Source organism: Molothrus aeneus, chromosome 1, assembly GCF_037042795.1.
Source record: "Molothrus aeneus isolate 106 chromosome 1, BPBGC_Maene_1.0, whole genome shotgun sequence".
NCBI classification, from domain to species: Eukaryota; Metazoa; Chordata; class Aves; order Passeriformes; family Icteridae; genus Molothrus; species Molothrus aeneus.
Window position 1 is genome coordinate 48,058,911 of NC_089646.1, and position 13,987 is coordinate 48,072,897.

The window sequence follows — 13,987 nt, forward strand, 5'->3', positions numbered from 1 at the left end:
ATAAAGCTAACAGAGAGGTGCAATCATTCCACTAGCCTGGCATTTCCCAACAGTAAAATCCAAACAGAGCAGCCTTCCAAAGCTTCTCCCAAAGGAAGTTAAATTCATCTGCTTCAGACCCATAAGAAAACAATAATGCTTTGGAGAGCACCTGTGAAGAACTATTTACCATCCCTCTCCTTCCTTCTTTCATTGCATTGAAAAGGTGGTGACAAACAGGTTTAAAGACTGACCAAAGCATTTTACTTTCAAGTTTGTCTGAATTATTTTTCTCTTGTTTGAGGTAATGATTCTTTCATGTTCTGAAGCTACCATTTGCAATCCTTCTCCAAGCCCCCTGTGCAGCTGGGTGGGGGGGAAGAGAGGCACAGAGAGAGGAAAGCACCCATTTGGGGCTGGAGCTGCTACTGCAGCTGTGGCAGGGTGATGGAGGGGGCTGGAGCAAGTGGCCAGACATCCTGGTCCTGATTTTGACCCTGCAGCTGCTTCACTGCCAAGGCACTTCAGCTCTGGGTGCCTTTGCCTCCTTCCTGTTAAGTGTGGTTTATCAAGACTTGGCCAAGCCTGCAAGGAGCGGAAAAGAAGGAGCAGAAAAGTGCAGAATGTTGTTAGTGCCACTAGAGGGGATCACTTGAGCATGCTGGGGACCTGCTGCTCCCACAGGAGTGAGGCAAAGGCCTGTCACTTCTAGGTCAGGCACAGAGCTGCCATGTCAAGGACCAGCATTAGGACCACAAGGTTGCAGCCAGGGGGGGCATTTTGGGCAGGAGCTATGCAGAGTCTGCTCCTCCAGTCTCCCCAGTTTGCAGTGGACCCAACAAAGCTGGTGACAACTCCTCTGCCACATTGTTGCTCTGACCCTTTCAAAATGACCCCTAGGCCTTTGCTTCCTCATGGGTAACTCACACAACCTGATGGTGGGTTTGGCCCACCACACATTTTCACACAAACCAGTGCTCACACAAGTTTGCTTCTTAAGAGCCATAGTCATATTTTGAACCCAGCCTTCCCCAATTATTCATCCCTATAGCTGCCAAAAACACAGCAGCACCAAAGAAGCTGAGAAACCTGTGGCATGGCATTTCCAAACCTCCACCGAGGAAGGAAATGGTATTTTTCATTTTTATGTTACGCCTGGTTACCTTTTCTGTTATCTTGTCAGTGAGCAAGGAAAAATGTTTGCAGAGCCTGAGCATGAGCCATAAACATCTTTTGTGGTTATCAAATGCCTCTGTGTTTGCTTTGCTATTTAATTACAGGACTCACGTAGGGCATTTATTGTTTGCATCTGTTGCCACTGTGAACAATGTCTACTCCTCTGATCACCACAAAGGCAGTTTGTTATGTGCATGCCTGTCAGTGACATGTTTTATCATCTTGCTGAGCAGATCCCCCTGCTGCAGGGGGATCCAGTGCTGCAGCTTTGTGTGTCCCTGAAATAGGCAGATACCACAAGGGCAATCCCTTAGCAGGTTGTCACTGTGAAATGGATACTAGCTGAATGCTGAAACCTGTTTTTTGAGGTTTCTGAGAATATTTTTCTTATTACAAAGTATTTTCTTCTTCTTCTTCTTCTATATTATGCAATATTATTACATACCCTTATTAAAAAAAACAGTTGCACAAAACATTTAAAAGCTCATGTTCTGTACTGTGATGATCTCAAACACACGTCCAGAGGGCAAATTAACTAAATCTCTAAGTAACAAGAAAAATGCATTGGCAGCATCATTACCCAACCTTGTCCCACTTTCCTATTCCTCAAACCTGTAATTTTAGTGAATGCAGTGGATTTTGTTTTCAAGCACCTTATATCACAGTGCTTACAATTTTTTTCAGTTTTGGTTCCTCCAATTTAACTTTAGCCATGCTGGAATGATAATCTGCATCTTGTTATGAGTAGTCCTTTTTGGTCATCTAAAACCCAACAACTACACTAATACTAATAAAATCAGCCACATTGTGCCCATTCTCTGTAATGCAGCTTCAACACCCTGCTAGCCAAGTCAAAAAAATTTGTCTTTTTCCTTCCACACTGGATGGTACAACACAAGGTACAGAATTAGCAAATTGCTTATTCTGTTCTGCAGATTTAATAAGACAAGTTATGGCTGCAATTAAAATAATCCATTTGCTCACTCTTCCTCCTATTAGCATGTGAACTTCAAACCTACGAAAAGCAGCTGCCTGAAATCTCTAGAAAAAAGAGTTAAGAGGATAATCTTGTCCCCTATACAATGTCCTACTTGCTGTCTCCTTGTATCCCAAGAAACCATATATGTACTTTACAAGAAGACCACTAAAGAGATATCAATCACAGTGTAAATCCACATTAGGGCAATCCAGGTGCATTTACTAAAGTACATCTAGTGGGGATCAAGAAAAACTTTTCCTTTGGGAGTATGCTTTCATTTGGCCCCATGGGAGGAATTTTACTGTCCAGCAGGTACTTTAAATTCCCCCTACCACTGTGTTAAAAAGAAACCATAAACCTCAAAGCAGTTTAAGTATTTCTCAGTCTGTGTGGCAGCAGAGTCTGATTACCCTGGCAGAGTGTAGGGTGGTCCCTATAAGAAATCTGACTGATGGGCACCTATTTAAATGGGCAGGTTGCTGATGAAGGTTTCTAGATGCTGGATGTGAGATAACTCAGGCCAGCTTTTTTACAATCAGCACTGACTCCAAAAATCAATACACAACACTTTCTTCTGCTTTAATAAAACATGTAGAAGTATGTAAAGCTTGGAGATTATATTTTCAAAGCCATAAACCACACTGCCTGCTCACAAATTACTTTGGAGAAACTTGTAAAGTGTCCTTTGATCATCTGTAGGCTCAAATAAAAACAAAAGGGTTTCAAATGGAATTGTTGCCACTTGCATGTCTATCTATACAACTGCATCTTAATTTCTCTAGGAAACTCACAAAACATGAATTATGCATGTCTTAAGATGTTACAAAGGCATAATATAAGCTTAGCTGCCTGTCTGAATTATTCTATTCAGATGTCTACCAGTGCATAGAGAGACTGAAAAAAAGGTTTTAGGTCTGACAGTATCATAATATCACCATAGACATCAAAGGACTTTTTCTCATGCAAGAGTTGACAAAACGTGTGTCTTTTAATGAATAAGAATTGGGTAAAGCATGAGATCATAAATGTCTCACTAAAATACCATAAAATTCTTCCAACTGTGAGCAAAGAGCTGGTTTAATTATTTTTGAAACTTTAAAAATGAACTCACCTATGTGGAATCTCCACACCATAGATTGAAGAACCACGATGGCATGGTATGCCATTTTGTCCTCAAAAGAAGTCTTAATATGTGGCTTAAAGACCCCTTGAGAGCAGGCACCAAAACCTGAGGGGAAATTCAATAACCTTGCCTCTTTTATTGCCTGTCATTCCCCAATTCAAAGAGGAGGAAATAATTCTCTGTATGTGCACACAGACCTCCTACAGACCCTCAATGTACAAGTTACTGTGATTAATAAAAAGTTTGAAATTAAACTAAAAAGCTCCTCTTCTTCAGTTATGATTAAACATGAAGGCAAGCAGTCTAGATTTTTTAGCAGAATGTCCAGGTCTCAAGAGTTACCAATCAATATACTGAGAGTGTCTAATTTTGTTTTGGAGGTTTTAAGGAAGGAAGGGACAGAGAAAGGAATAAAACAAATGATCCCATCAGGCAGGGGGATAGTAAACTGTAACAAAGTGGTGTTTCATGCACTACCATGACAATCAAGTTATTGAAACTGAAAAATAGTAACACAAAGAGAAGATGGAAGATTTTTTTTTCCCCACACAAGTAAATTACTGCATCTTGTGAGGTCTGGTCTCTTCCCCACCTCTGAAAGGACAGACTAAATGCTCCCCAGGCCCACGTGGCCCTTGCCTGCCAAGTTTTCAATAGTGACTGCACAGAAGTGGGCACCCTTAGTACGCAGGGAAGATGCAGACAGGACACTAACATGCTGTGATCACCAAAGCCTCTTGCCAGGTAAGGATGAAAAATGGCGGTGTTTAGTTTGGTAAAGTCATGGGCTGCACTGGCTGCTGTCACCCACCAAGCAGATGGATAAACCTTGGGTACCACCATATAACGTGTCAGCCCCCACAAGCCCTCCAGTGCTTCACAAACCCACACAAGAACACAGTTTGCTGCACTCACAGATCCCTTCAGATGTTTATCAGCTGAGTAATTCACATCGCTACCACATGTCATTTGAAGTGGATAAGAGCACAAAAATTTCCTTATGACTCTAAGAAAGGATTTAGATAAGCAAAACATAATTAGAGAAGTGTTAGAAATGAGAGACTCAAGAGCTTAGCATTCCCTCCCCTTTACAGAAACAGTTACAAAATCAAGAGTGATTTCTGCAGCCAGAGATCCTGGGTTCAGGATCATGCAGCACAGTGCCACCACCAGACACAAACCCTGGTAAACCCAATGGCAAATGTTTCAGATTTGCCCCACAGGGTTAAGAATTGCCAATGTCTTCAAAGACACATGCAGTAAGACACAGTGCCAATGTTACTGACCCTGACAGAACTGATAGGTGAAGTCACAGGACTATCAGCAACAGAAAACACAAGTAGTAAACTAGTCATATCAGAGAAAAAACTCCCTGATCTCCTATGAACCTCCACAACAATGCCTAACACTGCAAAGCAAATTTCTTTGTTTTCCTTTTAGGGTGACCTGGGCTGGTGGCCAAAATGGAGCCATTCTTTATCTGAATTCCCTAGGATTGCTAATAATTTTTCAACCCAAGTTGTGGGAAATTATGTAGACAAATGCTTCTTCTACTGAGATAGAAGGCCTGTAAGTAATAGGCAGCTGTCAATACATTTATTTAAAACAACCACATATTATGAATTAGTCTTTATAAAGTTGCTTTTTAAGCTCTTGATTTTAGCAACCCTATATGGTCCAGTGAATTATCTTGCTATTGCTCCTTCTGTGTTCCTGGATCATTAGGGATGAGAAGCATGTCAAAAATTCCATGTAAGAACAAAGCTCTAGGTCATCTGGCTACAGCAGCGTGGATATTGGACTTCCTTTCTCTCTTTAGCCAGGGCTCTGCTAGTGCTGCCAACTAACTTGCCTGAAAGAAGTCAACAAAGGTTACTCCTCATTGTGACCTAAAAATTCAGCTTCACTCTGAAGTAGAAAATGGACATTGGGACCATTTCAATAACAGACACTTCCAATTAAAAGTCAGGCATGATTATTCCTACTGGCTCTAACATAACATTTGAGTCTGGTGACTTCAGAGCACTCATAAGGTACGTGCTGACAGAGCATGTCTTAGTCTCACTTTTTCATTCTCAACCAACAGCTCTAAACCCAACATCTCCCAGGGAGAGGCCCAAGATCCAGTCAGAGGATCCCAATAAAGATAAGCATGACAGCTGGCCATAAAAGCATGAGTTTGCCATTCTTAGAAAATGCCAGAGATACTGTTCAGCCTCATGGTAAATTGAGTAAAAATTGGATGTCTAGGGACCGCGGAGACAAATGTGTTCTTTATTGCTTTTCTGAGCATCAGAAGATTGGCTGAAGCTTCCAGAATTCCTACTGAGGAGCTTTTTGGTTGAATTTTTATTTCACTGGTTTTGAGGGGTTTTGTTTGTTTGTTTTGGTTTGGTTTTTTGGTGGTTTGTTTGTGTTTTTTTGATTTTTTAATTTTTGTTGATTGGTTGGGTTGGTGGTTAGTTTTTTTTGTGGTTTCGGGTTTTTTTTTTTTGTTTGTTGGGTTTTTTTGTTTTTCTTTTTGTTTTATCAGGCTAAACTGCACAGCACTCTGTCATGATTGTGTCCACTCTTGAATATTTTATCACTTTAGTGCTCACATGAAATGAAAGGGATGCACAGAATTATCACTGCAGTACTCTCTCTGCATTATTTACAACCTTGGAGGCTGCAGCACTTCAGCATAATATTGCTAACATAAAAAGGCAGAATTTCCCCTCAAGCCAGGATTTTAGTCTCGTAGTCTGCAGTGTAACATGACTGAAAAAGGTTTCTGAACCTCCTTACATCTCCCATCTTCTATCCATAACTTTTTAAATGCTGGCATCCTGATGTGCAAAGCATCCAAAGAGATAAATCTCTAGGCTTTCAGCAGAATGGGAATTAGGAAATCCCTGTGTCTCTAGGGAAGAATATATGGCGTTGTTTCACCATTCTGCCCAGTTATTCCCACCCCACCCTTTTTCTTGCCTTGTTAAAGTCCTCTGAAGTTGCCCTCATTTCCTTCCATGTCTTGTTCAAAAGCTGAATGCAGATACAGAAGAACTCCTCAAACGATCTGTCATGGGTGAAGAACATGGGGTGGAAATCGTTGCAGGTCTCACTGGCTAAAAACAGAAAAACAAGGGGGGTGGAATAAAACATGTACAGGCAGGAGCTTCAAAAAATAAACGTAAAATACAATCAACCATGAAATCTAGAAAGTAGCAAATTTGAGTGAAATCCCAGTTCTTGGAGCAAAAGATGCCAAAACACTACCGTAAAAAGCCAGCCTTGGTCTAAAGTCTTAAAGACAACAAAACACAAAGTAGACCCTTGTCTTTAGGAGACTGACAGCAAGAAGAGGAAGCAACTACCTGTTTGCCTGAATATTCTCTCAATGTTTGTCATTTGTGCCAAGTTTTGTAGCTCACTCTGGGACAGAGAGACAAAGAGAAGAAGCTCATCAAAAGAAGAGCCTTCTCCACTGCTATAACAGCATGGTCCATCTTGCCTGCTGAGAACCAAACACCAGGGCCCATCACTCACAAAACAGGATTAGATCAATGTACACACTGAAATGTGAAGCTCTGCTGACACAGCAGATGATCTACCATATTGCACAGAGGTAACAAGAAAAATGTTGACAGATATAGAGATGAGAATATAACTGATTAAATTTGTTCTTTGAAAATAACCAGAATCAAAAGCAATGGATCTTCTATAACCTATCCCTTATCTGAGACAAACATAATAAAAACCACACAAACAAAATCAAAAACCAATTCCAAAACATCCTTATTTTTAATCAAATACTGGCTTTATGGAAGTAAAGAAATGAAGGAGCACTCTAGTGACGATCCCAAAATGGAAAAGCAGGAGTGTGCTGTGATTCTCCTTGAGCAAAGAATGAATTTTCAAAAACCAAGGACTGAAGCAATGCTGACTTCTGGACACATCTGAGCAACCTGAGTAGAGAAGGGCCTTTAGCAAGGACTGAACAGAATCTTTAAACTCTGCCATGACTTGCAGGGCCACTTCAGTAGGTTGCATATCTATGTTCTGAAAAAGGCAAATAAAAAAGTAAAGTTGAATAAACTTTCTCCATATACCTAGTCCCCAAATCTCTCGCTTCCCCTTTCCCCCCTTCATGAGTGCTCCTTTGAACTTTTCCAGCAGTCACTCATATGCTTAAATAGCATTATCTTTCCTTACTTCAGGATCAAAATGCCACTACTTAGGCAAACTTCCTCCTGTAAGAGGAACCTCCTCCTCCTCCTCCTTCTGCAAGAACAGCAGAATTATCAAGCACTGGGATAAATCACATTTTCCCAGGGCTGAACCACTGTCTGACATCCGCTTTCTCTCACTGGAACTGGACAAATTAGAATTAAGTCTGTCCAGGAGGATGTGAGTGGCTCAGGCTGGCTGACTCTCTGCACCAGCTGCAGACACTTGGTCTTGGTACTTCTTCTAGCCACAAAACTCCCCTTTCAGTGTGTTCACTCTGCTGTAGGAACATGAATTGTGTGCAGAATCACCTGAACCCTCAAAAAAAAAAAAAAAGGTTTCTGATCTTTCCCAGCATGCAGTATTCCAATTAGAAAGCAAAACTGAAGCTTAATTTTAACATCAGATTTACTAAGATCTAATCAATTCTTTAGCTACATGCAAAGATGGGAGTTAAATTTGGAGCACAGGTTTAATTCTAATCAAGTAAACTCCATTTACTTCAAAGGACTTGCAGCCAAGGGAGAATTAGTCAAAGCAGGGACCTATATTTATGAGGAACAACTCAATCCCTTCAGAAGAACAAAATGCCTCAGGCGTGCTTTTCAGAGCACCTTCAGCTTTCACTCATTCCACTGGAGCTGCAAGGGCTCAGCACTTCCAATAATCAGACCTTCAGCCTGTAATAATGTCAGAGACACAACAGAACAGATTCTCAGAGGGCCCTTGTCTTTAAGTCATGAAATACTATAATGATGAGTAGAAATAAAATAACACCAAGCAGAAGAATGCAGCCAGTACCTTCACTGTATAAATCACAGCATGAAACAAGGCAATAACCCTCGACATGCACTGGCCTCTCTGATCCTCCTCAAAGCCTGAGCTTCTCACTGCTCCTGCTCATAAAAATCAATAAATCAAAATTAATGGAAAGGCTAGGGTTTCTCACAAAATTGATCATTGGTTCTAACTCATGCCTCTTATAATAATCAGCTTCTAACTCTATCTACTATGCTGACTGTTCTGCATGCAGAATTAGAGATGCCACCTCTCCCCACCTTATTTTATAAGTAAACAATGGATGGTGTTTTATGCCTTTCAGTTTCAAAATGAAAGAGTAAAAATCACTGTTACTGATATAAACTGAGAAAGCTGGGCCTTTTAGAAGGCAGGATGAATATCTTAAAGCACAAACAAACCCTAGGAATAATTCAAAACCAAATGATGAACAGCTTCTTCAACATTCTAACCATCATCCAGATAGAAAAGAAATTAATCCAGTCTGCTTCAGCAGTAGCCTTTTGTGTGCCTTGAAAATTCTATCCACACTAACACAAAATCATAGGGAAAATCAATGGAAAAATCTTCAGGCTGAAGGATAACCTTTGTCCCAATACTTTCCTTCTCCTTTTGACAGGTGAGTTGAGGATGAAGGAAAAAGTGATGCTGTTCTTGCTAATATGTAGAGGTCAAAGTAAGACTAATTTACAAACTGCTGTCTTTACCCACTCTCTCCAACCCCAAGTCTGCACCTCCAATATCAGAGCACTGCCTCTCTCTGAAGAGTGAGCAAATTTAGAGGCTGCTCAGTTTTACTGATTAAAAACTTCTTGAATTTATTTTTTCACTAACTTGCAATTTGACTAATACTAAACTGAAACAGAGGTCTAGTCTTGGAAAAATTTGGAGACCTTCTGTGTAAGAACTGTGTGCAAAATTCTAGCCCTTAAGCCCAGTGCTTTCTAACCATCCTTTTCACAAGCAGGGACAAACCACCTTTACAACCACATAAAAACAGCCACAGGGCTACAATGTAGAGACACAAATTATCATGATTACTCACAATCAAGTTTTAATTACACCTCTGAGAGATCACCTTCAAAAGGCGTGCAACAAATGTCTAGCCTACATAAATCAGGTGAAGATCTTGTTGATTTCCTATTCTTGGCACAATTCTTGGAGTTGTAGATCAATATGCCACCTCTCAGGATAAAAGTAGTCCCTCAAGTTTCTAGCTGATCTATAGCTGGAACTTTGAGATAGAAGCTTAGTTCATTTCTCATTATAAATTGCACTGGCAAAAAAAAACAAAAAACAAAAAAACAAAAAAACAAAAAAACAAAACAAAAAAAACAAAAAAACAAAAGCTAATTTGTACCTGGGAGTTTATGTAGTTCCTACAGTGCCAATTTTTAGTGTCTACCCAACACAATTTTGTCTGTCAGTTGCTTCCTAAATTACAATAAAGACATTCAAACATCCCAGACTGTTTGAGGAGTAAACAGATTTGACATGTTATGTTGCTCCTCTGTGGATTAGCAGAAAACAACAGGGAAAAAAAAAAAGTGAGAAAGAAGAAAAGAGTTGTACCTGCATTTTGTACCCCATCTGTAAACAGAGGATACAGAATATCATCAGGGTTGAATTTCATTTAGCTGTGTCAAGAACGTCTAGGTATTTGCATATTTTCCTAAGCCTCTCTTGAAAGGCCACAGATTATGTGATGGTGTTTCAATAAGTGTTTTACTTGAAGTACAGTAGAGATTTAAATTTCAAAGCTGCTGTAGGGAACTGAATTTGGACAACAGGGATTTCTCCATGCAAGACAGACTCCAGGAAAGGACCAGTGCACCAGACCAGACAGCAGTATCACCTCACTGTTCAAAACAGTATGAACACAAGGCTGATTGCTGTAAGGGCTCATTATATTTTCCCCTCATGTTAAAAAGTTAAAACCACATCTTCTACATGTGGTTTCCACTTGGAAGGGAAGAAAAAATTAATACAATTTCTTATCCTAGATTGTTTTGTGGAACACTAGGGAGTAACACAGAGGTAAGATCACTGTGCCCTGGAAGCTAGAACAGCAGGCAGAGATACAGTGATACACCTCCATAGGCAAGGTACTGCCCTTGATCTTGAGAAAACTCTGCTTTCTCTCTGACCCTGCTAAACTGCTGTGTTGATACTACTCATCCCTCACTGTGTCTTTAAAATGGCATGTGGTCATTCTGACCTCTCTTGTGAAGTTCTTGAACTCAAGAAATGAAAAAGAGATGATTGTACTGGTATGAAAGCCATATCTATCATGAAGGGAATGTTTGAAATTAGGAACCACCCAATCCATTATTTACAAAATCCATTCACAATGCTATGGGGCATCAAGATGAGGTGAGTTAAACAGTCATTTTTCTGTAAATTTGAGGCTTGGATCCATGAAATTGGCAATGCATATGAAAGACAATCACAAATGAGACACTTCAATCAAGGATGTGAGGTATGTACAATCATTCTACAAAATAGAACTTCAACAGACCTGATTAAGTAGACAATAAATAAAAGTGATAAGGTTGCTGTGTATTCTCAAATATCTCAAAAGCAGGGAGTCAGCTTAAATCAATCATATTATTCAGTCAGCCATCTAAACACGGTCACCTGGCAAAAATGCTGTCATGCAGAGAGGCAGACAGACACCTGAATGTAGTTCATGTAGGAGCCAGCCTCTGTGCCAGGGGTGGTATTAACAGCTCCTGTGCACCCTGAAACTCATCAAGAAAAGCATTCTGAAATTGCATCAGAACACTTTTGAGGTGAGGGCAGCAGTGATGCAGAATCCTGAGGGGCAGGTTTGCAAAGTCCCAGGGAGAGAGGGGCTCAAACACATCTCCCTGTCTTAAAGGTACCTGGGAGTCGTGATTCAATCTTCAAAGAGAGCTGTGCTTTCTCTTCCTGAGCTGCTGCTTAATTCAGTGTGAGTCATTTATCCCTTCAGTTGTTCTCCCAAATTTCACAGAATGGAGATGATAATATCTCATCAGAGAGGAGGTGGGTGGAAAGAACCATTGCACTTTCAGAAGTGCAGCAAGAGCCACAAACGAAGTGGGTGCCATACGGACCTTGGAAATATCATCTCCACTTGGCATGGCCTCCTCTGGGATTATTATTTGCCAGTAAGAGAAGGACCAAAGAGCAACTAATTCTCACTAGCTCTTAGGAGGAGAGGCACTGTAATTTCTGCTTCTTCCTGAAGATGCAGTACAGTAAAAATAACTACTGCCATGACCATTTTTATATCCACAATCAAAAATTCTCTCAGTAATACAAGAACATATAAGAAGAAGAGCACCTAATACTGCAGAAATACAGTGATTGCCAGGTTTTCTATACTGCTGATCCCTGTGGTTTGCCAGCAGTAATTTGACTTTGGCTACCCTTCTGGCACATGATAAGGAAACAGTGTAATTTAAAGCAAGGAAGGCCACTGGCAGTGCCAGTGCAGTAATGAAGCAGTAATATTGCTGCCAATCGTGTAATTTTCTTTCCTGGGGAACAGTTCTTTTTAGAAGGCTCAACTGGTATTAGAACAAAAGCCACCAAAATTGCCTAGCAACACAGGGCTACAAGAGAGCTTCAACATTTTACCTTACCTGATCACATATTTAGTCAGAATAGAAACTATAAGAAATCACTAAGCATGCAGCAAAACCCATCAACTCAAACTCCTGAGAACGTAAGACAATACCATGTCTCTGAACCTGTGAGATCCACCGTGATGCTATGGAGGGAAACTGGAAATAAAAGAACACGTAAAAGGCATCCTACATCTGCAAGTTTCTCAAGGCTGAGAATAAATTTTAATATGCAATGAAAAATAAGGATTCCATGAAACTTCAGGACTAAGATGCTCATGGCATATGCAGCCCCAAGCTCTTCAGTAACTTCCCCATATTTGCTTTAAAGGTGACTGCAGCTTTGTCAGAAAAGCATATCCTCTCCCCAATATATCATTAAATAAAGGAGCCACTCTAAAAATCCACCTCTTCCACTGTCCCAAACAAAAATTGTGAAAGAAGAACCCTGACTACTGCAGCACAACTCAATAAAACCCTGCACTCATCACTACCAACATGTCCAGCAGCCCAGAGGTGGCAATAAGTAGGCATCAGACTCACTCTGCCACATCCAGTGGAGATGGTGAACTGAAGGAAACCAGTGGAGACAGTGGTGTCTACACAAGCAGGCTGACTTGTTAATAAAGATAACTCCCTTTGCAGCTCTCAGTAAATAGAGATTTCATTGTACCTCCCCTGCTTAGATGAGACCTGAAGGCTGAATACTGTAGTTTGGAAATGCAAGCATTTCCAAACTGAAAGCCAAAGTACAAAGAGAGTTTAAAAAAAAAAGAGCTCTTATATGCAACTAGGAAATGAGAAATATTACAAAGAGCATCATGCTGATAAGAGTTCCCCATCTCGTTCAAGAGCAGCCTATTTTTGTTTGTGACAAAACAGGTGCCAATTATAACTAAATCTGAACTGCCTCTGCAATCTGTCACAGTACACTGCTGGGCAACAGGAAAGTTCTCTGCTTCCCTCTTGATTTCTCCAGTACTTCCAGTCCTAAAAAAGCAGTAATCAATAACAATAAGAAAATGTAGTTTTAAAACTTGACGGATAAATTGGAGTATCATTTTCAGAAGTGAGGGAGCACTTCATGTGAATTAGTCATGCACTTCAAGGAGAAAACTCCTTGAGAGTGGAAATTGCATGAAAAAAACAAGAGCTTAAAATTCATCATACCAAATAAACCAAAATTATTCCTTTGGGAAGAAAAGGACATAGGTCCACAAGCACACATCTCTAATTATGCTCTGGCATATTTATAGTATCCCTGAACAACAATATAGAGTCATAGAATTATCTACATTGGAAAAGACCTTCAAGAATATCAGAATGCTAGTTGATTAATGTGAGAAATTTGCTTGGGCCTATGAAGTCTTTACGGTCACTTCTAGCAAACATATAGAAAAAGAGGGAAGTAGACATATTAAGAAAAATCTGTAGAAGGTTGTTATGTTATTACCAAATAAACATACTACACAAAATTTTCTTACTGCTTCTCGGTCGGGTTCCTGCCATCTTGCAAAGCACAGAGGGTAATGATGGTCACATGAAAGCTTAAGAATACAAGTCCAACCACCATATAAAAAAGCATTTCTCGCAAATTTTACTTGAAATCCAGCAGACACAGGTAGTGGCACTGACAGAAGGCCAGCTAAACTCAGATCTATGAAGGCAAGCATCTTCTCACATCTGTTCCATGTTGATACCCTGCTCCTTTGCCTGTTGCACCCTTTCTCTCATAAGCCCTCAAAGAAACTAGACTTAATCTCATCTCCAGACAAATCAGGAAGAATGCCAGTGGCAATGGGGGAGGTCGATACGCTGCATTTATAAAGAGAGTGTAAAAACAAGCACTCTGTGCAACCACCCTTTTTAGCCCTAAAGTATCCATTGGCAAGGTTTATTGCTAAATGCTACATTTTGGCACATTTTCCAATAACTGTTGCAGCACCTCAGACACAGAACTCTGAGGGTCAGAAGCTCCTGGGCGCAGAAGAAGCAGACATTTGCTCTGCCCCTGCTTGTGCATCTCCTTGATGCCACCTCCCACAAGCACTGCGATGAGAAACTGCCTTCCAGGGCAGAATTGCTGACTTTTCTTGTCTTACTCTGACTGGT

The 13,987-nt window shown here is 40.4% G+C and overlaps 1 protein-coding gene across 2 annotated transcripts in view; it reads right to left on the reverse strand.

Moving 5' to 3' along the window:
- Positions 1-13,987, reverse strand: part of ELMO1 (engulfment and cell motility 1) — a 302,032-nt gene that overhangs the window by 97,210 nt on the left and 190,835 nt on the right. For both annotated transcript variants that reach the window (XM_066556588.1, XM_066556597.1), the window contains one exon: positions 6,228-6,364. In XM_066556588.1, the coding sequence (XP_066412685.1) occupies positions 6,228-6,364 (137 nt within the window). The remainder of the gene's footprint in view (positions 1-6,227; positions 6,365-13,987) is intronic.